Source organism: Petromyzon marinus, chromosome 73, assembly GCF_048934315.1.
Source record: "Petromyzon marinus isolate PM22_M1 ecotype Great Lakes invasive population chromosome 73, UKy_Petmar_22M1.pri1.0, whole genome shotgun sequence".
NCBI lineage: Eukaryota > Metazoa > Chordata > Hyperoartia > Petromyzontiformes > Petromyzontidae > Petromyzon > Petromyzon marinus.
Genome location: NC_133739.1, coordinates 8,163,510 through 8,188,784, shown reverse-complemented (window position 1 = coordinate 8,188,784; position 25,275 = coordinate 8,163,510). Strand labels below are relative to the sequence as shown.

General features: G+C 45.3%; 1 protein-coding gene across 1 annotated transcript in view; it reads right to left on the bottom strand.

The window, feature by feature from the left end:
• The window catches only part of LOC142907028 (uncharacterized), a 29,453-nt gene extending 5,645 nt beyond the window's left edge, over positions 1–23,808 (bottom strand). Inside the window, exons 1-3 of the mRNA XM_076055958.1 lie at positions 23,701–23,808; positions 22,333–22,525; positions 5,852–6,885 (exon numbers count right to left, since the gene is read on the bottom strand). Of these exons, the coding sequence (XP_075912073.1) occupies positions 5,852–6,857 (1,006 nt within the window). The 5' untranslated portion in view covers positions 6,858–6,885; positions 22,333–22,525; positions 23,701–23,808. The remainder of the gene's footprint in view (positions 1–5,851; positions 6,886–22,332; positions 22,526–23,700) is intronic.
• Positions 23,809–25,275: the final 1,467 nt, after the last annotated feature.

The following is a 25,275-nucleotide window of genomic DNA, read 5'->3' as shown; positions in this document are numbered from 1 at the left end:
GGGTTTTTCAGTGAAATATAAGGGAATATGAAATTTATCCAAGACAAGAATCCAAGTCCCGGATGAAGCCGGGTAGTGAAGCAAGTTACTAATAAATCCCAATGATCCTATCGAAATTAGGGATTTCGATCGGATCGTTGGGGGGGGGGGGACACGTGCCTACCTCACCCCCACTGGCTCCACCACTGTCACACACTGGCATGGTTCACAGGTGGTGGTGTGTCCAGACCAAGGCCTGGCCACCTTCACCTGCACAGAATTCATGCTTCCTCACTCCACCAACTAGAGTGAACACCGCCACGTGTCTAGAGTGAACACCGCCACGCGTCCAGAGTGAACACCGCCACGCGTCCAGAGTGAACACCGCCACACGTCCAGAGTGAACACCGCCACGCGTCCAGAGTGAACACTGCCATGTGTCCAGAGTGAACACCGCCACACGTCTAGAGTGAACACCGCCACGCGTCCAGAGTGAACACCGCCACGCGTCTAGAGTGAACACCGCCACGCGTCCAGAGTGAACACCGCCACGCGTCCAGAGTGAACACCGCCACGCGTCCAGAGTGAACACCGCCATGTGTCTAGAGTGAACACCGCCACGCGTCCAGAGTGAACACCGCCATGTGTCTAGAGTGAACACCGCCACGCGTCCAGAGTGAACACCGCCATGTGTCTAGAGTGAACACCGCCACGCGTCCAGAGTGAACACCGCCACGCGTCCAGAGTGAACACCGCCACGCGTCTAGAGTGAACACCACCACGCGTCCAGAGTGAACACCGCCATGTGTCTAGAGTGAACACCGCCACGCGTCCAGAGTGAACACTGCCATGTGTCTAGAGTGAACACCGCCACACGTCTAGAGTGAACACCGCCACGCGTCCAGAGTGAACACCGCCACGCGTCTAGAGTGAACACCGCCACGCGTCCAGAGTGAACATTGCCACGCGTCCAGAGTGAACACCGCCACGCGTCTAGACTGAACACCGCCACGTGTCCAGAGTGAACACCGCCACGCGTCCAGAGTGAACATTGCCACGCGTCCAGAGTGAACACCGCCACGCGTCTAGACTGAACACCGCCACGCGTCCAGAGTGAACACCGCCACGCGTCCAGAGTGAACACCGCCATGTGTCTAGAGTGAACACCGCCACGCGTCCAGAGTGAACACCGCCATGTGTCTAGAGTGAACACCGCCACGCGTCCAGAGTGAACACCGCCACGCGTCCAGAGTGAACACCGCCACGCGTCCAGAGTGAACACCGCCATGTGTCTAGAGTGAACACCGCCACGCGTCTAGAGTGAACACCGCCATGTGTCTAGAGTGAACACCGCCACGCGTCTAGAGTGAACACCGCCACGCGTCCAGAGTGAACACCGCCACGCGTCTAGAGTGAACACCGCCACGCGTCCAGAGTGAACATTGCCACGCGTCCAGAGTGAACACCGCCACGCGTCTAGACTGAACACCGCCACGCGTCCAGAGTGAACACCGCCACGCGTCCAGAGTGAACACCGCCATGTGTCTAGAGTGAACACCGCCACGCGTCCAGAGTGAACACCGCCATGTGTCTAGAGTGAACACCGCCACGCGTCCAGAGTGAACACCGCCATGTGTCTAGAGTGAACACCGCCACGCGTCTAAAGTGAACACCGCCACGCGTCCAGAGTGAACACCGCCACGCGTCTAGAGTGAACACCGCCACGCGTCCAGAGTGAACATTGCCACGCGTCCAGAGTGAACACCGCCACGCGTCTAGACTGAACACCGCCATGCGTCCAGAGTGAACACCGCCACGCGTCCAGAGTGAACACCGCCATGTGTCTAGAGTGAACACCGCCACGCGTCCAGAGTGAACACTGCCATGTGTCTAGAGTGAACACCGCCACACGTCTAGAGTGAACACCGCCACGCGTCCAGAGTGAACACCGCCACGCGTCTAGAGTGAACACCGCCACGCGTCCAGAGTGAACATTGCCACGCGTCCAGAGTGAACACCGCCACGCGTCTAGACTGAACACCGCCACGCGTCCAGAGTGAACACCGCCACGCGTCCAGAGTGAACACCGCCATGTGTCTAGAGTGACCACCGCCACGCGTCCAGAGTGAACACCGCCATGTGTCTAGAGTGAACACCGCCACGCGTCCAGAGTGAACACCGCCACGCGTCCAGAGTGAACACCGCCACGCGTCCAGAGTGAACACCGCCACGCGTCCAGAGTGAACACCGCCACGCGTCCAGAGTGAACACCGCCACGCGTCCAGAGTGAACACCGCCACGCTGTTGAGGAGCCTCACCTTGTGTTGTTGTGGGCAGGTCGCTTCTGAAAACAAAAAGCGGTACAGCAGCTCAAGCGGGCTTGGCCTGGTAAAAAAAAATGGAAAAAAAACCGCGTGCATATTTAAAAGTAAAACAAAGTGACAAAGTGGCGAGCCGCCTGAAGACAAATTAAACTTAAGCGAGATAATTGAAGCAAACGCGATCAGGCGAGGGCAGGAGGCAAGGCCCCGCGTGGCTAGGCCCCGCGCTGTAAAGTTGCAACCTGGACATCACTTCCATGCTCGCTGCTACTCAATTGACATCCCTACGAGAGAGAGCGAGGCTCTACCTCGGTAAACAACAACAACCACCACAACAACAACCACTACCACAACCGCGATGAGAATTTCTCACCTCGGATTTCAGTGCACTGGCGGAGCAGCAGCTTCCTGTTATCTCGTGATGTCACGCGGCAGCAAGAAGTGACATGACGTCACTTGTGGGGACGATAACACTCCCCTCCCACAATGAGCGCCTCCGTACGTGAAGAGATTATGTTAATGAACCGCCAGTCACTGTGCGTGGCCATGCCCATATATGGATTCTACTTGAACAGTAAACGGCGACCCAGGCAGAGGTGACGTCACGTTCAAGGGCGCCTTGGTCGGGGTGGGGTGAACACCTTGGTGACATGACGTCACTAGAGGTACACCTCCCCCTGGCGTTTCACGCTAAGGTAATGCTGAGTGGTGACGTCACAGAGGTGTTGGAGTTTTAAGTTGATTTACATTCATTTTCCATTGCTCCCTCTCTTGAACAGAGACCCCTTGGGTGTGTGTACACTGTGTGTGTGTACACTGTGTGTGTGTACACACTGTGTGTGTGTGTGTACACTGTGTGTGTGTACACTGTGTTTGTGTACACTGTGTTTGTACACTGTGTGTGTACACTGTGTGTGTACACTGTGTGTACACTGTGTGTGTACATTGTGTGTGTACATTGTGTGTGTACACTGTGTGTGTACACTGTGTGTGGACACACTGTGTGTGTGTACACCGTGTTTGTACAGTGTGTGTATGTACACTGTGTGTACACTGTGTGTGTGTACACTGTGTGTGTTTGTACACTGTGTGTTTGTACACTGTGTGAGTTTGTACACTGTGTGTTTGTACACTGTGTGTGTGTACGTACAAACTTTGTGTACGTACATACTGTGTGTGTGTGTACACTGTGTGTGTGTACACTGTGTGTGTGTGTACAGTGTGTGTACACTGTGGTGGGCAGTCATCTCAGTCAGCCGACAATGGCATCTTTCATCAATTTATTATTTTCCATTTTTTTTTGTTATTTTCTATCTAGGTGAATTTACCGAAAGAACCAATAATATGGTAGCGCATTCTCTATTTATTGCAGAGGTTCAAGGTTCAAATCCGATAGGCACACCTGGCTACCCCAGTAACATGCACCACAATATTCGCAGTCTGCTTCACGGCAGATGTAAAAACATAGCGTTGTGTCATTCACGACGCACAGGTCATTGCATGTCGGTGTCACGGTCAAAATTGTGGCAATTCCAAACATTATCCAGAAACTACACAACGGAGATGGCGCGTCAATGATCGCCCCCTACCGACAGACTCATGTCCACGTGCAGGCCGGTGCAGGGCTACCTTGTGCCACACAGGGGCAGCTGCCACTTAGGGGAAGGGGGTGGAGTCCATCGATTGTTTGAGATGAGATTCGATACGAAACACACAATTAGGCAAGCGACTTAACAGGTCCCTGCAGGGTGGGCTGGTAGGACAAGTCTCCGCGCTGTCTATTGCTGATTTTACACCCAACAGCACGAGATTTCACTTCGTTAAAGTATTGAAAGGGGACGGACGGACGCATTAATCTATTGCAGGCTGGTACACTCAGTTTACAACTTCGTTCCTACCAGTATGAGTGCAAAAATTATGTTGGTAACGTAGTGAATGCTTGGGAGCTTCATCGTCTCTCGCTCCCGCTGACAGATGGTACCCAGCCCACAGCTCCACAGATAACAGCCGCTCCTCCTGTGCAGGTTCCGCTACGTACGGTGCGAAAGAAGTTCCAGATACACACAGAGACTCACACACAGAGAGACCCACAGATTAGCATGGTTGGCTACGTACGGTGCGAAAGAAGTTCCAAATACACACAGAGACTCGGAGCAAGTTTGAGTCGCGTGCAGTCGTGGGCCCGTGAAAGTTGAACGGGCGCATGTTGCTACTGGCGGTAGTTGAATACGGTTGGAAAGACGCCGATAGACACACACACAGACTGACAAAAGAGAGGTGGACAGACACAGACAAGCGGAAGACAGAAAGAAAGATACAGAGACGACAGAGACACAGGCAGCGAGAGAGAGACACAGAGGGGAACAGAGACACAGACGGACAGAGGGATGTTGAATTGAACAAACTTAACTCGCTCCATTGAAAGAGATTCCTCAATGTTTGCCCATCCCCGGAATTAAGTAGTTCTAGTTTCTATTTATTTCATTGTGTGTGGTGTGTCCGTATAAGCAATGTGGGACATCGATGTACACGGATATGAACAAGCTCAGCAGACAAGACGTCTTTCAAATACGTTGGTTCTTTCGGTAAATTCACGCAGGTAGAAAATAAAACGAAAAAAATAAATCACGACATTTCAATCGCAACACCAGAGGTCGTCCTTAGGCGAAAACATCCAGACGTTGCCGCGGCAGAAGTCATGCTGGCGTCTCGGTCAAAATTTATCAAATTCTAAACATTCCCTACAAACTCCACAACTGAGATGCCACAAAAACCAACGCCCCCAACTGACAGGCTCTTGTTCACATGCAGGCCGGTTCAGGGCCACCACCGTGTACCACACAGGGGCAGCTGTTACTTGGGGATGCTCTTCGAGTGTTTGAGGCGAGATACGATACAAAACTCCGAATTGCCAGAGGCGATTAAGCAAGCACCATATAAATGGAATTATTAGAACCTTGTGAATGCCTGAGAGCTTCTTGGCTCTCGCTCATGGTCAGAGATCTACGCAACCCACAGGTCTACAAAGACTGGCCGCTCTGACCCTGCAGGTTGAACCTAGGAATTGAGTGTTCAACTTCACATTCTTGTCATTAAAGGCTGTGACAAAGGTGCATCTATTGGAGCGACATCGTCTCAAGCTTACACATCTACCGGGTCTCCATTTGACTTTGTATTGTCTCGGAGAAAGTCCACCCACACCTCCACTTCCACAAACTGCTTGGAGTTGCCTCGCTCTGCCTCACAGTCAGAATTCTCCTCCTGCTTCACGTTGCCTCCATCGATATGAAGGTCCGATTTTGGAGTTGAATCTGCATATTCACATTTTACCCTCACTCCTTCGCTCTTCACCATCACTTCTTCACATTTCACCTTCACCTCTTCATATTTCACCTCTATACCTTTAAAAGTGTCCAAGCTGGAATTTTCTTCCGGTTCTTGTTTCATGAGGGATGGGCTCATTGCAGCACTTTGACTTTCACAAGCTGATTTCAGACTCCACGTCTTGTGGATCTTCTGATGCTTGTGTGTTCTCTGGTGTACATGAAGATTTGATGAACATGCAAACGCCTTCCCACACAAACTGCACTTGAAGGGTTTCTCTCCCGTGTGTGTTCTCCGGTGTGCTACAAGATAAGATGAATCTGAAAACGCCTTCCCACACACACTGCACTTGAAGGGTTTCTCTCCCGTGTGTGTTCTCTGGTGTACATGAAGATTTGGTGAACGTGCAAACGCCTTCCCACACACACTGCACTTGAAGGGTTTCTTTCCCGTGTGTGTTCTCTGGTGTACATGAAGACTTGGTGACTGTGAAAACGCCTTCCCACACACACTGCACTTGAAGGGTTTCTCTCCCGTGTGTGTTCTCTGGTGCACATGAAGATTTGGTGACTGTGAAAACGCCTTCCCACACACACTGCACTTGAAGGGTTTATCTCCTGTGTGGGTTCTCTGGTGTACACGAAGAGTTTGTGCACGTGCAAACGCCTTCCCACACACACTGCACTTGAAGGGTTTCTCTCCCGTGTGTGCTCTCTGGTGTACTTGAAGAGTTTGTGAACGTGCAAACGCCTTCCCACACACACTGCACTTGAAGGGTTTCTCTCCCGTGTGTGCTCTCTGGTGTACATGAAGAGTTTGTAAACGTGCAAACGCCTTCCCACACACACTGCACTTGAAGGGCTTCTCTCCCGTGTGTGCTCTCTGGTGTACATGAAGATTTTGTGAACGTGCAAACGCCTTCCCACACACACTGCACTTGAAGGGTTTCTCTCCCGTGTGTGTTCTCTGGTGTACATGAAGATGTGGTGACTGTGAAAACGCCTTACCACACACACTGGACTTGAAGGGTTTATCTCCCGTGTGTGTTCTCTGAAGTGCTACAAGAGGATATGAATCTGAAAACGCCTTCCCACACACACTGCACTTGAAGGGTTTCTCTCCCGTGTGGGTTCTCTGGTGCCGTGTCAAATGTGCAGGACGATCCGTGCTGTATGTACACCGGTCGCATTGTTGCCTTTTTGCACCGAGCCGCGCCAAGTGCCTTTGCTCCATCAGAACAATTCTGCAGAGGAAGCGACAGCTGCAGACAGAAAAAAAGAATATCCACACAATCTACATGTCCGTATCGATGCACAGAGGAATACATTTATACAGTCACACGTGATGCACACGTCTATACTTATTCATATATTCATAATATAGTGAAAACGTGTCCCAAATTCATCACACGGGCTGTTATGGCACATAAGGAGAGGGCAAATGGTCATAAACGTGCCTGGAAGCCCTCGTATCTTCAAAATGAATGTTAACCCAAAACTCTGAGCACACAATTTCGGCTGTCTGGCTTGAAAAGGAATATTTATGAAAGCTAAATTCAGCTGACGTAGCAAAGGGTGTTGAAAATAATACTATTTGTGTTATGCAGAAATGCATAAATTAATGTTCAATCACAACGTAGAGGTGTGAAAGCCAGGCACAGATGTCCTTGAATGCTGGGATGAACAGTTCCGACTTCAGCTGCACGTGTGCTGTGATAACTTCCTGACTACATTCTTATAAAGAGTTGCAGAGGAAAACAAAAATAAACTACTGTTTTGATATAACCTCCATGCTCAATAGAGTTCATAGACTTTACTGCAAATACAAACTTGACCCTTTCACACACTCAGAGGTGGAGCCAAGATTTTCAGGTGGGGGGGGGTAGCCCCTTTCAGCAATGAAAAATTATAGGAGTTGTTAGTAATTAAGGAGTTGTTAGTAAGGAGTTATTACTAAGTAAGGACTTGTCCTATGCTTTTTACTCGACGCGTGTGAAAGGCATCGCGCTCACTGAAGGTGTTTGCCTTCAGGGAAGTCGTGTACTGTATACGCAACTGCGCACAATTCTGTGAGTCGCTTGTAACAGCTTTGCCGTTACTTATTGCCAATTATGAACACGGACTGTTGTCCTCTCATAGAGTCCCTGGCACGTAATAATATGTCACGCGGTGGCAGTGGGGGTTGCAAAATGCTGATTCATCTATAACGATAAAAGGGAAATGTGTGAATGTGTGTCTGTTTTAAATGTTCAGCATACTTCCCGACATGCAACACAACTTGAACTTTGTCATGTGGGTAGCTTCCAGACTGGACACAATGCACAAAGTATTAAAATAGCCGTCATATCTGAGATGTCACCCTATGCGGCAGCGTTAAGCAGTGTGCCTGCTGACGTCACGCATACCCCCCCACCAACACTCTGCGAAGGCCGTGTTTTAATCCAAGACAAGAATCAAAGTCCCGGGCAAAGCCGGGTAGTAAAGCTAGTCTATATATAAAAGGGAAATGTGTGGATACGTGTGCGTGTGTCTGTTCGAAATGTTTAGCATACTTCCCAACATGCTACACACTTGAAATTTGGCATGTGGGTAGGTTCCATACCGTGCACAATGAAAAAAGTATAAAAATAGACTTTTGTATATTTTGTACGACCATGAAGTTTGTGGCGTCAACCCGCAACACACCTGAGTTAAGTGCTCTGCAATGCTTAGAGCTGTTAACAGCGTGCCGGGAGATTTTAGGTGGCGCTTCGCTCCTGGCCGATGAAGCCATTGGTTTCCCGGAGTTTCAATACATATCCTCCGTGCGAAGAACGTGTAGAAACTGCTATCTTAAATATGAAGCAGAACATTACATCTGTTTGTTTGTGTGAAGCAGCAAAACCTCTCCAACGCTGAGCTCTGGTGTCGTGAAATTTTCACAGTTTATGCCATTTGGAATTTCTGAGTGAACGCGACTATTTTCCCGAGTGGCCTTGCACAGAAGTAGATTAAGGTTAAATTTCCTTGAGTGAAAACATCCGATTTAGGTAACTTGATTTGTTTCGGCTTTTTTTCTTTCTTGCAAGCATCAACATTTTTAAGGGTTTTTCAGTGAAATATAAGGGAATATGAAATTTATACAAGACAACAATCCAAGTCCCGGGCGAAGGCGGGCAGTGAAGCTGTTGAATATGCACCTTTTTCCAAAATTATTATTAACAAGAAATTCGCTTATACATATATTTTTTTAAAAAATAATTAATGAATAAAAACATAAGAGCATAGTAACTGAAAAACAACACGTAAGCCAAAAAGACGCCTTGTCCTCCCGTAGCGGGTGAAAGCGGAGATAAGAGCGTGCTAACGAACTCAGCAGCAGACCTTGGCAATAATTGGGTTGGGGAAATTACAAGGCAATTATCACAGGCTGAGTGTAAGGTAGGGCTAACCTAAACGAACCGCACGTGGAGGCCATGAGAGGGCGGTTGTTTTGAAATTAAATAATGAGGCAGACAGAGCGCAGCACAGCAAGCTGCAGGCTGAGAGCAAGCGGTGCCTAGGGTCGCGGAGAGTTCACAGTAGCCACAGACATAGGTAAGTCAAAAAGATCATCCAGTTACACTGCATTGCTTTAAAGTAACGTTAAAGTTCGAAATTCGACAACAGGAGTAGGCTAAACTATCGATCCTCGTGCTCGCTCCAATTGGAGACAAGGCTACGAGCTACAGCAATGAATTATTGCCCATTTGCTAATCCAATACTGAATGTTAATTCATCTTGAATAAGTTCCTGTACAACCTGACCGAAGCGCATGACAAACACAGAATTTTTACTCAAGTCAAAACGAATTCCCTAACCTTAGCATAGGCGAATAATAGTGCAGTGTTGACCCAAGGGCAATGGAAGAGGAGCAGAGGCGCCTTTGTCTAGATCGTAGCGCGAGAGAGAGGACAGACGCCAAGCAATTATTTCAGCACCTGCGTTCACAAGGCCGAAAACAGAGATAACACTTCTCCACCGCAGCCAGACGGAATGACGAAATTAATGAGGAGCCTCGAGACGCATGGCGGTGTAGTCCGGATAAAGGCGCAGCCCTGAAGCAAGGGCGGGAGAGACCCCATCGGGTGTTTGTGCTAAAGCTAGCAGTTGCACGATAATGGGGCAGAGACTGAGACAGACAGCGAGAGAGTGGGACAGGGAGTTTCATTTAAAGGCGCCATGAGCTATGTCCCGCTGGCATGGCCTTGCAGATACTTGAGACCGGGGGCCAGGGAAAAAGAGAGTGTCTCCTGGCCGCCTTTGTCTCCCTGCTGTACATGATGAGAGTATACATATGCTTAAGAGAGCACTTTCCATGGAGCTGAAGTCAAGCGCCACGAGGGAAGACTGACACAGCAAACAAGCAGACCTCGAGTCACGTGTGGAATCATAACTGTAAGTCTGTGATGAAAATGTTAACTTAAGAAAAACTTAACCATTTCTTCGTGCATCGGTAAAGGTCCCTCCAGGTTGTGCAACACAGACAAAGATGCCTGTGAGATGATTTGAAACGCCTGTTGTTTTTGATGGTATGAAAAGAGGGGGCCTGGGTCTGGGAAGCGGTGAGAGTCGGTCACACAGGGGAGAAGTCCGCCTCCCTCAAGGTTGTGCCACACAGACAAAGACGCCTTGAGAAAATATATAACACCTGCTGTTTTTTTGATGGTCTATGGCAGACATGGGCAAAGTACGGCCCCCGGGCCGTATACGGCCCGTTGGGCTTTTTAATCCGGCCTGCCGAACTTGTCCAAATATTATTATTAAATTAAATTTTCCCCTTCTTCTGTAATGCCCCCATTTCCCCATTAGATGGCGCACTTTGACCAGGAGTTACAATGTTTTTGTATTGTTCATGTTCGTGCAATTTGTTAAATTGCCTTGCAAATAAATGCTTTGCTACCTGTTAAAGGCCAAATTCTTTCATATAATTATTTTTACATGTCATTTATATTAGTTCACACAAACACTCCAGCCATCTGTTCCTGGCCCGGACCCTCTGTCAAATTTTAGAACCCATTGTGGCCCGCGAGTCAAAAAATTTGCCCACCCCTGGTCTATGGAAAGAGGAATCAATAGAACAAGGCCGTAAATGACGCACACAAGGATACACATATACAAGGACACAAGGACGGACACACGCTCCAGACCATGACACACCGATAAATCCAAAAGCCCCACCTTGTGGGGAGGAGTCAAGAGGAAGGATTTGGCATAAAAGAGGACGCTGACGCATAGAAAGTTCAGTTCGGCCGGCTCATCGGAGTCCGGTTCGGCTCGGCTGAGCTCAGCTGAGCCCATCAGCTGAGCTCGCCATCTCATCAGCAAGAGTTCGGGGGAACTCATCAACGGAGCTCCTCAGCTACTCAGCTCACCAGCAAGGAGCTCATCGCCCACCGGGGCTCAACTCATCGGAGCGGCTCCCCATCTTGTCTGCAAGCGAGCAAGTCCCGCTCGCCAGCTTATCAACCCAACTCATCAGCAAGCTGACCAAGACCAGCTTGCCAGCCCAACTCATTCCTGCAGACGCAGAAGAAGTCTCCACCATCGCCAGAGTAGCGAGGCTCGCTGTTTAGCGACGAGACTACGAACGTGCATCGCCAGCGCCGATTGCGCAACCGTGCCAAGCCGACTCCCCTCCCGCGCACGCTACGAGCGTGCTGTGTACGCCATCAACTACAACAACGTGGGCCAGCTGCCAAGCCGAGTCACCTCCCGCGCACGCTACGAGCGTGCTGTGTACGCCATCGCAACTACAACGACGTGTCAGCTGGTCAGCCTACGTCAACCAGTGTGGGCCGAGCCTAATCAACTGATACGTATGACGCACACTGCCCCACTACACGACAAATCAGGCGTTTGCTTGACCTAAAGACTCAACTCCAAACACTGACTATTCAAAACAATTCATATCACTCAAACATACACGGGTCCTTAATCAGAAGCCAATACTCAAGTCCATAGGCCATCAGTGGCTGTGAAGGCATCGCGGCATATCGGGTGAACACTCCGTCGTTTATAAGTATATTCGTAATATTTCCTCCTTAATATTTTGTTTTGGGCTGTACTTCTAATCGCATAAGTACAAACCGATCCATCAATATGAATGAATCCTTGACACCTTCACCACGGAGCTACGCTCACGTGGGGGAATAGCGTATCCAACCGGCTTCCTTATCAGGCGATCTGGTCCACAATTAATTAAACGTTAGTCCAAGATAAGGATATCAGGGGAGAGAGCACACCCCACCGCACCCCCTCACCCTAAGCCATTGCGGTAATCATATAATCTACCCGATGGATCTGTTGAGATATTTGTGCCTTTGGGAATAAAAACTGTTTTTGATCGCCTTTTTCGTATTAATATCGTCATATAATCTTAAGTACTTCTCGCTGCTGATCACGCATGTACTCGCGTACTCTACAGAATAATTAACTGTTCCTTGACCTAATGTGCTAACAACGTGATAAGGGTTGCTTATAGGTCTATGCATAAGCGCGGTACTGTGTGTGCAAATTCTAGTATAACCTCATAATAGAGTAAATTCAAGTATAATCTTTCATAATAGAGTGAATTCCAGTATAATCTCTCATAAGAGTGAATTCCAATATAATCTTTCATAATAGAGTATCATCAAGTTTTGTTGTGTTTAGATGTTTTAACGACTCTCTCTCTCACCAACAGCTCGCGTCACGCGGCAGAGTTAACCACAGGTGCTGTGGTCAAACTGAAACAACCCAGTCATTGATGAGACTGTGTTGATACTGTGTTGTAATTCCAAGCCGAGAGTTGTATCTTTTAGAGTTAAGGTTTAATTAGAAATAAATTGATTAATGCAGAAGTGGTCGTGTGATTCTTTCCTGAAATCTATGCATAAGATCTGGTTCTGCGATGAGATATGAACTTGGTGACCTTACACAAACACTCTGAGATTTGAACTCGGGGACCTTGCATTATAATACTCTAATTGAGACCTGAACTTGGGGACCTAACATAAACACACTAATCCATACTCAGTAAATGCTAAAGCGAGAATCAGTGTATTATCCTGATCAATAACACGAAGTTAAACCATGAAGCCGAGTTGACTCTTGACACTAGCATAACTGCATACGATTAATTGCATTATTCCTATTGATAACCGACCCTCGTCAACGAGGCGGGGCCTGATTATCATAAAGGCTGTCGTTAACATAACCACACCCAAGTGCATAAATAAATACGATTATCTCTCGAATTAGCATAATTTATATGCATAATTACACAAATTAACATAATTTCGGATACATTATGCAAATTTCAAATTTCATTTCATTTTCATTATTTTCATCCAATTTTCATAACACCCACATATACAACAAAGCTAGTTACTAATAAACCCCAATGACCCTATCGAAATTAGGGATTTCGATTGGATCTTTGGGGGGAACCTGCCTACCCCACCCCCACTGGCTCCACCACTCTCACACACTGGCATGGTTCATAGGTGGTGGTGTGTCCAGACCCATGCCTGGCCACCTTCACCTGCTCAGAATTCATGCTAGAGTGAACACCGCCACGCGTCTAGAGTGAACACCGCCACGCTTCCAGAGTGAACACCGCCACGCGTCCAGAGTGAACACCGCCACGCGTCCAGAGTGAACACCGCCACGCGTCTACAGTGAACACCGCCACGCGTCTAGCGTGAACACCGCCACGCGTCTACAGTGAACACCGCCACGCGTCTACAGTGAACACCGCCACGCGTCCAGAGTGAACACCGCCACGCGTCCAGAGTGAACACCGCTACGCGTCCAGAGTTAACACCGCCATGCGTCCAGAGTGAATACCGCCACGCGTCCAGAGAGAACACCGCCACGCGTCTAGAGTGAACACCGCCACGCGTCTAGAGTGAACACCGCCACGCGTCCAGAGTGAACACCGCCACGCATCCAGAGTAAACACCGCCACGTGTCCAGAGTGAACACCGCTACGCGTCCAGAGTGAACACCGCCACGCGTCCAGAGTGAACACCGCCACGCGTCCAGAGTGAACACCGCCACGCGTCTACAGTGAACACCGCCACGCGTCTAGAGTGAACACCGCCACGCGTCTACAGTGAACACCGCCACGCGTCTAGAGTGAACACCGCCACGCGTCTAGAGTGAACACCGCCACGCGTCTACAGTGAACACCACCACGCGTCTAGAGTGAACACCGCCACGCGTCTACAGTGAACACCGCCACGCGTCTAGAGTGAACACCGCCACGCGTCCAGAGTGAACACCGCCACGCGTCCAGAGTGAACACCGCTACGCGTCCAGAGTGAACACCGCCACGCGTCCAGAGTGAATACCGCCACGCGTCTAGAGTGAACACCGCCACGCGTCTAGAGTGAACACCGCCACGCGTCTAGAGTGAACACCGCCACGCGTCCAGAGTGAACATTGCCACGCGTCCAGAGTGAACATCGCTACGCGTCCAGAGTGAACACCGCCACGCGTCCAGAGTGAATACCGCCACGCGTCTAGAGTGAACACCGCCACGCGTCTAGAGTGAACACGCCACGTGTCTAGAGTGAACACCGCCACGCGTCTAGAGTTAGTTTCATAATTTAGTTCCATAGTTTCATTTATTTGGTATAGCCCTGTGAGCCATTCGGCTCTTGAATCTGGTGCAACCGCAACAAACAAAAAAACTAAAACGTGAACAAGAAAACATCTTAAAGTGACTTTGTGCATGTGCAAACAGAAAATCCAGGAAAAAAACATCAAAATATTCCTGAAAAAGCACCGTACACCAACGCTGTGTGCAAAAATCCCAGTGGGATGCAAGTCAAACAACAACAAGAAGAAAACTTAGATTAAGGCCATCAGTCTAACGCCGTACTACAATAAACAAAAATATGGCCAAACTAAAAAACGTTTAGAAATCACCAAAATAAAGCCATAAATGCAATGTAACAGTGATCATAGGAACTGTGACCGAAGTTTTAACAATAAACTACATAAATAACATGTAACACCAAACCCTAGAGCCACAGCTGGCTGCATGAGTCACTCCACAAACAACAGGAGCATCAGAGTATCACATTTTTCAATGCACCTTTAAGATCAGCACGCTAAATCAAAATACAGGTAATACTTTGCAGCGGTCATCCGGAGCGAAACATTTTATTTTATTTTAGGCCACTGAATAGCAGTGGCAGCTAGGGGTGTACAACTCCTCTAGAGCAGTTTTGAGTGAAGATCTCATAGGTAGTGATTCAAGTTGAAGTTTATTGGCAATAGCATTCCAGACCCTGGGGGCATCAATAGCAAAGGCCCTTCCTCCGGTTTTTGTACGGCAATATGGAATATGAAGCTGGTAGATGAGCGAAGACCTGAGGTCAAATTTGTTCTTTGAAACAGAGAGGAGATCCAGCTGGTAGTCTGCGAATTTTTTTGTAAGTACATCATGAATAAATAAGATCTAGTGTACAAGCCGTCGAACATTAAGAGATGTTAAGTTTGACCCAATGTAGAGATCAGTGGTGAGTCCTATATGGGCAGTTCAATGCAAATCCTAAGGCCGAGTGATAGATGGAATCAAGCTTCTTCAGTACAGTACTTGGGACTGATTTATACACGATCTCACAGTAGTCAAGTAGAGGCAGTATGGTAGCTTTTATCAATTCCAAACGGAACATTGGGGGGAAGCAGTGCTTATGTCGATACAGAAAACCAATTTTTATTTTTGTCTTTTTACCAATATAATCAATGTGATCTTCAAAATTCAGTTTTGAACCCAGGATGACCCCAAGATACTTATAGAACTTGACTTGCTCTATTTGATCATTATTTAAGGAATGTAATTTGGGAAAAATAACTTCCTGCTTTAGTCCCGGTGAGAAGTATAGCACCTTGGTTTTGGAGGTATTTAGGACTAGCTTAAGAGCAACTAGCTGATGTTGTAGTTTGTTGAAATCACCCTGGAGCTTAGCAATCACGTCATCTGGAGAGCGGCCAGCAGTAATCAGTATCGTGTCATCTGCAAAAAGATTTACCCTGGAATGATCCAGGTCAGTGCCCAAGTCATTTACATAAAGAGAGAACAAGAGGGGGCCGAGGATGGAACCCTGTGGAACCACTTTTGTTATCTTAACACTCAGTTTAACACGTAGGCTTTCGCGACCAATATTATTCATAATAAAGGTTTTTGGGTTAGATCGCGTTTATTTATAAATGTGTCGTAACCCTCCACCACCCGACACGGCCAATCAGCAAAAAAAGTGTCACGTTGACAAAAGACAAATAATTCACTACTTCAGCCCACCGGTGTGTTGAAGAGTTAATCCACATTTACAGTTTAAGTACAACGTTTCGCTGGTAAATACATCCAGCGTCATCGGGCAATTCGCCAGAATGGTAAAGCCCTCGCTTGCTCCCGGTTTTATATAGAGCAGCAGGGTGACGTCATCACTTAACTCATATCAGGTGCAGTGATTAGAGGCGGAGGGGGGGGGGGGTATTGTAATTATATAATCGATTCGTAATCAGTCATTGGTCATGATTAGTAATGAGTTGTAGATTAGTAATTCTTTAAATCAAAATGTAATGTGTATTATTTAATAATACGCTTCCAGGCCGCACTAAGCCGGTAGCTGTCAGAGCGATTAAAGTTATTCTTGTTCCTCTCAATTTCAATGGATTATCTAATTAGTCTTTGCCAGTAATAATTAGTTTTACACACCACTGCAACGTTGTCAAAATCAATTGAGTGTCCTTGTTGACAAGCATGTTCTGCCACTGCCGAGAGTTGTGTTTGAGATAATTTAATATTTCTCTGATGTTCTTTTAGTCTTACGCTGATGTTACGTCCCGTCTGCCCAATGTAGCAGCTGCCACATGAACAATTAATCCGATATACACCTTCTGTTGATAGTTTAGGTAATGCATCTTTAGTGCAAGATACTAGTTTTTGAATTTTGTGTACTGTACCAAATCTTACTGTAATGTTTTGCTTTTGCAAAACACGGGCTAATTTGTCAGTTACTCCTGAGATATATGAAATTTTTATTGTTTTAACAATCTGGTCTCTTTCAGCAGTATTGCTTTGCGATCGTGATTTGCCATTCAGTGCTCTGTTAATTTGAGCATTATTGTAGCCATTCTGTCGTAGTGCGTCTTTAACGTGTTTAATCTCTCTCACTAGACTCTCACCATCTGACACTGTTTTAGCCCGATGTATGAGCGTCTTGATAAGAGAGGATTTCTGAGCTGGATGATGATGTGATTCTGCATTCAGATAGGCATCAGTGTGCGTTTGCTTTCTGTAAACGCTGTGTGTTATTTTACTGTTTAGGCCATGTCCAAGCAAAATATATAGGAATGGGAGTGTGTTATTCACCTCCATTTCCATGGTGAACTGGATGGCCGGGTTTTGTGCATTGAGATGATTTAGAAAATCATTAAGTGTATCTTTACCATGTGGCCAGACAACCAAAGTGTCATCCACATACCTAAACCAAAAGGATGGTTTTAATGTGCTCGAGGCAAGTGCTCTTATTTCAAAGTTTTCCATGTACAAATTTGCTATAGCAGGGGATAAAGGAGAACCCATTGCTGCTCCTTCCTTTTGTTTAAAGAAATCTCCTCTCCATAAGAAGTGTTATTTAAACAATGGCCAGCAAGTTTCGGAATATCTTTTGGCAAACCGGTATTCTTTACTAGTGTATCAAGTAATTTAAGCAATTCGTCCACTGGAACCTTAGTGAATAGAGAAATCACATCAAAACTTACCAGAATATCATCAGAAGTAAGTTTAATATCTTTAATCACATTCACAAGATGTTCTGAATTTTTTATGAATGAAGATGTCTTACCGATGTAGGGCTGTATTTGTTTGGTTATATATTTTGCTAATTGATATGTGGCAGAGCCAATTGTACTGACTATGGGTCGTAATGGGATGCCGATTTTATGAATCTTTGGTAGCCCATAGAGTCTAGGTGGTTTTGAGGCCCTTGGCTTAATTAGGTATTGCTCATTTTTAGGGATGAATGAATTTGCAATTATTGCAGTGGTCTTACGTTCTAAAGTATTAGTTGGATCTCGTTTAATTTTAATGTAGGTACTTTCCTCTAGTAAATTTCTAATTTTATTATCATAATCGGCTCGTGACATCACTACAGTAGTGCGGCCTTTATCAGCTGCTAGGATTTGGATATCCTTATTTACACGCAGCTCTCTTAAGGCTTTTGCCTCGTTAGAGCTAATATTTACTTTTGGAACTTTGCTATTCTCAATTATTTTAGCAACCTCATGTCTAGTCATCTCTGCCTCATTATGTGGAAGGAGTCTAACTGCTGATTCTACCTCAGCAATTATCTCATCCACTGGAATTGTGCGTGGGGTAACGGCAAAGTTAAGGCCTTTAGAAAGGATAGAGACCATGTCACCGGTTAATACAGTGTTGGTCAAGTTCAGTACAGTTTTGTTTTTAAATTTTTGGTTTTCAGTAGGGATTTGTTTATTATGTAGTCTAGAAAATGTATTAATTTGGTTAGTTTTTGTTAGTTTAAACACATTATCAGCCGATTGTTGTGTTATGTTATCGATTATATTCCAATAATGCATAGATACACTATTGCTTATATCTAAGTGTAACTGCTTTAGCGATTCCGAAATGTAAGATAATTCACTCCTATTGTGCTGTATTCTCTCTATTAATAATAATTCGCTAGCTTTGTGTAGTATTTGGTTAGCTTTAGAAGACTTTATGTGATGTGTTATTTTAACTGCGTTTGGTATTACCTTTGAATCTCTGCACCTTTTGAGGAACGCCAGTGAAGATATCAATTTCATCCGCTTAATGCGAAGCTTCTCCAATTTTCTGGTTTTAAGAAAAGTATCCTCCCCATAGAGGTTAGTCAGTTTAACACGTAGGCTTTCGCGACCAATATTATTCATAATAAAGGTTTTTGGGTTAGATCGCGTTTATTTATAAATGTGTCGTAACCCTCCACCACCCGACACGGCCAATCAGCAAAAAAAGTGTTACGTTAACAAAAGACAAATAATTCACTACTTCAGCCCACCGGTGTGTTGAAGAGTTAATCCACATTTACAGTTTGAGTACGACGTTTCGCTGGTAAATACATCCAGCGTCATCGGGCAATTCGCCAGAATGGTAAAGCCCTCGCTTGCTCCCGGTTTTATACAGAGCAGCAGGGTGACGTCATCACTTAACTCATATCAGGTGCAGTGATTAGAGGCGGAGGGGGGGGGGTATTGTAATTATATAATCGATTAGTAATCAGTCATTGGTTATGATTAGTAATGAGTTGTAGATTAGTAAATCTTTAAATCAAAATGTAATGTGTATTATTTAATAATACGCTTCCAGGTCGCACTAAGCCGGTAGCTGTCAGAGCGATTAAAGTTATTCTTGTTCCTCTCAATTTCAATGGATTATCTAATTAGTCTTTGCCAGTAATAATTAGTTTTACACACCACTGCAACATTGTCAAAATCAATTGAGTGTCCTTGTTGACAAGCATGTTCTGCCACTGCCGACAGTTGTGTTTGAGATAATTTAATATTTCTCTGATGTTATTTTAGTCTTACGCTGATGTTACGTCCCGTCTGCCCAATGTAGCAGCTGCCACATGAACAATTAATCCGATATACACCTTCTGTTGATAGTTTAGGTAATGCGTCTTTAGTGCAAGATACTAGTTTTTGAATTTTGTGTACTGTACCAAATCTTACTGTAATGTTTTGTTTTTGCAAAACACGGGCTAATTTGTCAGTTACTCCTGAGATATATGGATTTTTTTATTGTTTTAACAATCTGGTCGCTTTCAGCAGTATTGCTTTGCGATCGTGATTTGGCATTCAGTGCTCTGTTAATTTGAGCATTATTGTAGCCATTCTGTCGTAGTGCGTCTTTAACGTGTTTAATCTCTCTCACTAGACTCTCACCATCTGACACTGTTTTAGCCCGATGTATGAGCGTCTTGATAAGAGAGGATTTCTGAGCTGGATGATGATGTGATTCTGTATTCAGATAGGCATCAGTGTGCGTTTGCTTTCTGTAAACGCTGTGTGTTATTTTACCGTTTAGGCCATGTCCAAGCAAAATATCTAGGAATGGGAGTGTGTTATTCACCTCCATTTCCATGGTGAACTGGATGGCTGGGTTTTGTGCATTGAGATGATTTAGAAAATCATTAAGTGTATCTTTACCATGTGGCCAGACAACCAAAGTGTCATCCACATACCTAAACCAAAAGGATGGTTTTAATGTGCTCGAGGCAAGTGCTCTTATTTCAAAGTTTTCCATGTACAAATTTGCTATAGCAGGGGATAAAGGAGAACCCATTGCTGCTCCTTCCTTTTGTTTAAAGAAATCTCCTCTCCATAAGAAGTAAGTGTTATTTAAACAATGGCCAGCAAGTTTCGGAATATCTTTTGGTAAACCGGTATTCTTTACTAGTGTATCAAGTAATTTAAGCGATTCGTCCACTGGAACCTTAGTGAATAGAGAAATCACATAAAAACTTACCAGAATATCATCAGGAGTAAGTTTAATATCTTTAATCACATTCACAAGATGTTCTGAATTTTTTTATGAATGAAGATGTCTTACCGATGTAGGGCTGTATTTGTTTGGTTATATATTTTGCTAATTGATATGTGGCAGAGCCAATTGTACTGACTATGGGTCGTAATGGGATGCCGATTTTATGAATCTTTGGTAGCCCATAGAGTCTAGGTGGTTTTGAGGCCCTTGCCTTAATTAGGTATTGCTCATTTTTAGGGATGAATGAATTTGCAATTATTGCAGTGGTCTGCAATAATACATACAATACCCAGGTGTCTACAAACTAAGTTGCCTCTGTGGTAGTAGTTACATTGGAGAAATCAAACACCATGTCTCGGACCGCATTCGTGAACACAAAGCAGACCTTAAACACGGTAGGACCAACACCTCGGCCATGGCAGATCATTGTTCTAATTCAGTAGGCTCACATGCCATTGACTTTTCCAAGACAGAGGTTCTTTGTAAGCCATCTGGCTACCATGAGAGATTCGTTCATGAGGCTATCCACATATACAAGCACAGAGACAATTTCAACCGAGAAGATGGATTCTATCTTAGCAATCATTGGAAAGATTTGATAAACCATTTCAGGTCTTAATTGATTGTTCACGCTTAGTGGCTTTCAGACAGCATACATTATAAAAAATTTCGTCTCCCCCCTCCTCTTTTCAGAATATAGATGGACTAGTCCTAAATAAACTGCCAAATCGTTGCGCGTGGCGCTAACGTTTTTATAAATAAATAAATGCGCCGTTTAAAAATAAATTTATGCAAACCAACACACCTGAAGACGACCGTTTGAGTTATGGTCGAAACGTCGTGAGAATTTTTTTATTGTTTTATATATATTTTATTATTTTGTTGTTTCCCTTCAACGTGACTTTACCGAAAAAACTAAGAATATGAATTACTGCAGTCACGAAAGCTTTAAATCAAAATTTAAGGAGTGAGCTGGTGAACATGCAATAGTATTACGAACATAGATGGCAATTCCACCTCCTTTAGATCCTCAGTCAGGCCGAAAAAGGTTGTAGTTGTCAATCGTAATCTGCAAGTCATTGACGGCAGGAGTGAGAAATGTTTCTGTTAGGCAAAAAATGTCCGGGTCAAGATTTGCCACTTCTAGTTTTAGTTGACTTAATTTAGTCACAAGCCCTCTGATGTTGACATGTAGAACACCAACACCTTTCCTGCCATAAAAATATGCAGAATTATACGAGTTCTTTATATTTGGGCCAGGATGAAGCTCAATACCACCCAGAAATAAGAAAAGCAGAATAGTTTGCACAATTATTTTCTGTGAAAGGATGAAGAGCGGCGAACCTTGGACGAATAGCAGCAGCTCGCAGATGGTGTTATTTTTAAGAGCAGAATGAAGTTTGGAAGGAGTGCTGGTGAAGTAATGGGACAAAGATAGGGTTTAAAAGGATACAACGATGGAGTGTAGAAGTGTCTATGAGCTGTTTCATTCGCAGGTGTAGTGGCAAATCGAGCAACAAGTATGGATGCAAAGTAACGAGGATAGCCGTTTGTAGAGTTGAGTGTGGCACTAGATATGGCTGGGAGGGACAGCAGTAGGATACACAGCAAGAGAATTGCCATCTCTAAAATATCCGGGGTAAACACAGATTAACACACAAGCGGAAAAGAAAAACATATTCATAATAAAGGTTTTTGGGTTAGATCGCGTTATTTATAAATGTGTCGTAACCCTCCACCACCCGACATGGCCAATCAGCAAAAAAAAGTGTCACGTTGACAACAGACAAATAATTCACTACTTTAGCCCACCAGTGTGTTGAAGAGTGAATCAACAACATTTACAGTTTGAGTACTACGTTTCAGCATCATCGGGCGAATTGCCCGATGATGCTGGATGTATTTACCAGCGAAACATCGTACTCAAACTGTAAATGTTGTAGATTCACTCTTCAATACACCGGTGGGCTAAAGTAGTGAACTATTTGTCTTTTGTCAACGTGACACTTTTTTTTGCTGATTGGCCGTGTCGGGTGGTGGAGGGTTACGACACATTTATAAATAACGCGATCTAACCCAAAAACCTTTATTATGAATAATATTGGCCACGAAAGCCTACGTATTAAACAGAAAAAAATATCTATACTTTTAGCTGCTGCTGTAGAAGTTGCTGTAGCAGCTGCTGTAGCTGGATCCGTTGCTGCGACTGTAACTGTTTCTGCTGCAGCAGCAGCTGTTGCTGTAGCAGCTGCTGTAGTTGCTGCTGTAGTAGTTGCAGAGTGAACACCGCCACGCTGTTGAGGAACCTCACCTTGTGTTGTTTTGTGGGCAGGTCGCTTCTGAAAATAAAAATCGGTACAGCAGCTCAAGCGGGCTTGGCCTGGTGTAAAAAATAAAAATAAATAAAAACCGCGTGAATATTTAAAAGTAAAACAAAGTGACAAAGTGGCGAGCCGCCTGAAGACAAATTAAACTTAAGCGAGATAGTAATAGGTTTTACCCTTTTAACTGGCACAAAAAACTGACACCTTTATTCAAGACATCATGTTTGCAAAAACCACAACACAAGCAGTCAGAATGCAAACAAAAAAGACAACTCTGATAATATGCACTGTCCTTGAATTTGATTGGTCCACACCCGAGACAGCTTTTACTTAGAGCCCTTAGTCTCCATTGGTGTTGGACCAGAAGACGCCAAAAGGCGTACAACTCAAAAACAGTGCACCATCAGAGTATTGAGGGCTCGGGGTGAACATTTACATTATGAGACCTCCTTTGCCAGAAACAAGATATAGGAATAGGTTTTACCCTTTTAACTGGCACAAAAAACTGACACCTTTATTCAAGGCATCATATTTGCAATAACCACAACACAAGCAGTCAAAATGCAAACAAAAATACAACTCTGATAATATGCACTGTCCTTGAATTTGATTGGTCCACACCCGAGACAGCTTTTCTTAGAACCTAGTCTCCATTGGTGTTGTGGTTTTTGCAAATATGATGCCTTGAATAAAGGTGTCAGTTTTTTGTGCCAGTTAAAAGGGTAAAACCTATTCCTATATCTTGTTTCTGGCAAAGGAGGTCTCATAATGTTAATGTTCACCCCGAGCCCTCAATACTCTGATGGTGCACTGTTTTTGAGTTGTACGCCTTTTGGCGTCTTCTGGTCCAACACCAATGGAGACTAGGCTCTAAGAAAAGCTGTCTCGGGTGTGGACCAATCAAATTCAAGGACAGTGCATATTATCAGAGTTGTCTTTTTTGTTTGCATTCTGACTGCTTGTGTTGTGGTTTAAGCGAGATAATTGAAGCAAACGCGATCAGGCGAGGGCAGGAGGCAAGGCCCCGCGTGGCTAGGCCCCGCGCTGTAAAGTTGCAACCTGGAGATCGCTTCCATGCTCGCTGCTACTCAATTGACATCCCTACGAGAGAGAGCGAGGCTCTACCTCGGTAAACAACAACAACCACCACAACAACAACCACCACCACAACCGCGATGAGAATTTCTCACCTCGGATTTCAGTGCACGGGCGGAGCAGCAGCTTCCTGTTATCTCGTGACGTCACGCGGCAGCAGGAGGTGACATGACGTCACTTGTGGGGAACGATAACACTCCCCTCCCAACAATGGGCGGCTCCGTACGTGAATAGATTATGTTAATGAGCCGCCAGTCACTGGGCGTGGCCTTGCCCAAATATGGATTCTACTAGAATCGGCAGAGACCCAGGCAGAGGTGACGTCACGTTCAAGGGCGCCTTGGACGGCGCTAGGGTATTCTGGTAAATCGCCTGAAGATGCTGGATGAAATTTTCAGCGAAACGTCGTACTCCTCAAATTGTTAATGTTATGGATGCACTCTTCAACACACCAAGTAGTGAAATATATTTGTCTTTTGTCACTCCCTCGATGGCGACCCGCACGTGAGCTGGTGTGTGTCTGAGTGTGTGTGGGTCTGAGAGTGTGTCTGAGAATGTGATTGTGTCTGAGAATGTGATTGTGTCTGAGAATGTGATTGTGTCTGAGAGTGTGAGGGTGTCTGAGAGAGTGTAAGGTAATAATCAATAAATGTTCTCATGGAACGTTCTTAATCTATAAGTAAAATAAACGTAATTGAGGATTCAGGCTTTGCCTAGAAACAGGTTAGTAGGCCTCAAGCCTTAGGCCTAACGGTTTAAACTTTGATTTGGTTACTCGACTAAGGTGTTTAATAACTTAACAATTACAGAGATCGTTAGATGGCAGATCTTCAGTCACCCCTATATCTGTCAGTGCATTTTTAACTCATTTGAGGATTAATTCTCACGCCGCAGGCTTCGTCTAATAACAGGTTATTAGGCCTCAGACCTAAAGATTTAAACTTTAATTTAGTTCCCCATCTAAGGCGTTTAATAACTTAATTTTACAGTACAGAGGTCCTTCGATGGGAAATGATCAGTAACCTCTTAATCTATAAGTATTTTAAAAACAAATTCGGGATCAATTGTCTTGCCGCAGGCTTTGCCCCGTACCAGATTAGTAGGCCTAGATTTATAAACTTTAAATTTGTTTACCCATAACTTAACACTTTTTACCGAGATCCATGAATTGCAGATTATAAATCACCCCTTTAATCTATAAGTAATTATGTTAAATGTAATTTGGGGATAAATTATCTGTCACGTTATCGTGGTTCCAGCTGTTCATGAATGTTGCAGAGGTAAAGGTGCAGTCCTGAAACTGCCGGCACGATAGGAAGCTCTCGAAAGCCCGGTGAGATCTTCCTCAAATCACTCCTGTGTTTGCGAATAGCACGTAACATGCTCTCGGCCTTCATGGGGTAAACCAACAAGGTAACATGATTACACTCAACTTGGATACGAAGGAACAAGACATTATGGCTCTTCAATAAACAGCTCATAAGATCTGTGGCTATCACATGCAGTGTTTTTTATATAGAGCGTCATTCATGCGAATAGAAATCCCATAACGCAGTCTATGTCTGAGCTGTTACTCCCTGGGTCTCCCTGAGATGCTGCTCCCTGTGTCTACCTGAGCTGCTGCTCCCTGTGTCTACCTGAGCTGTTACTCCCTGGGTCTACCTGAGCTG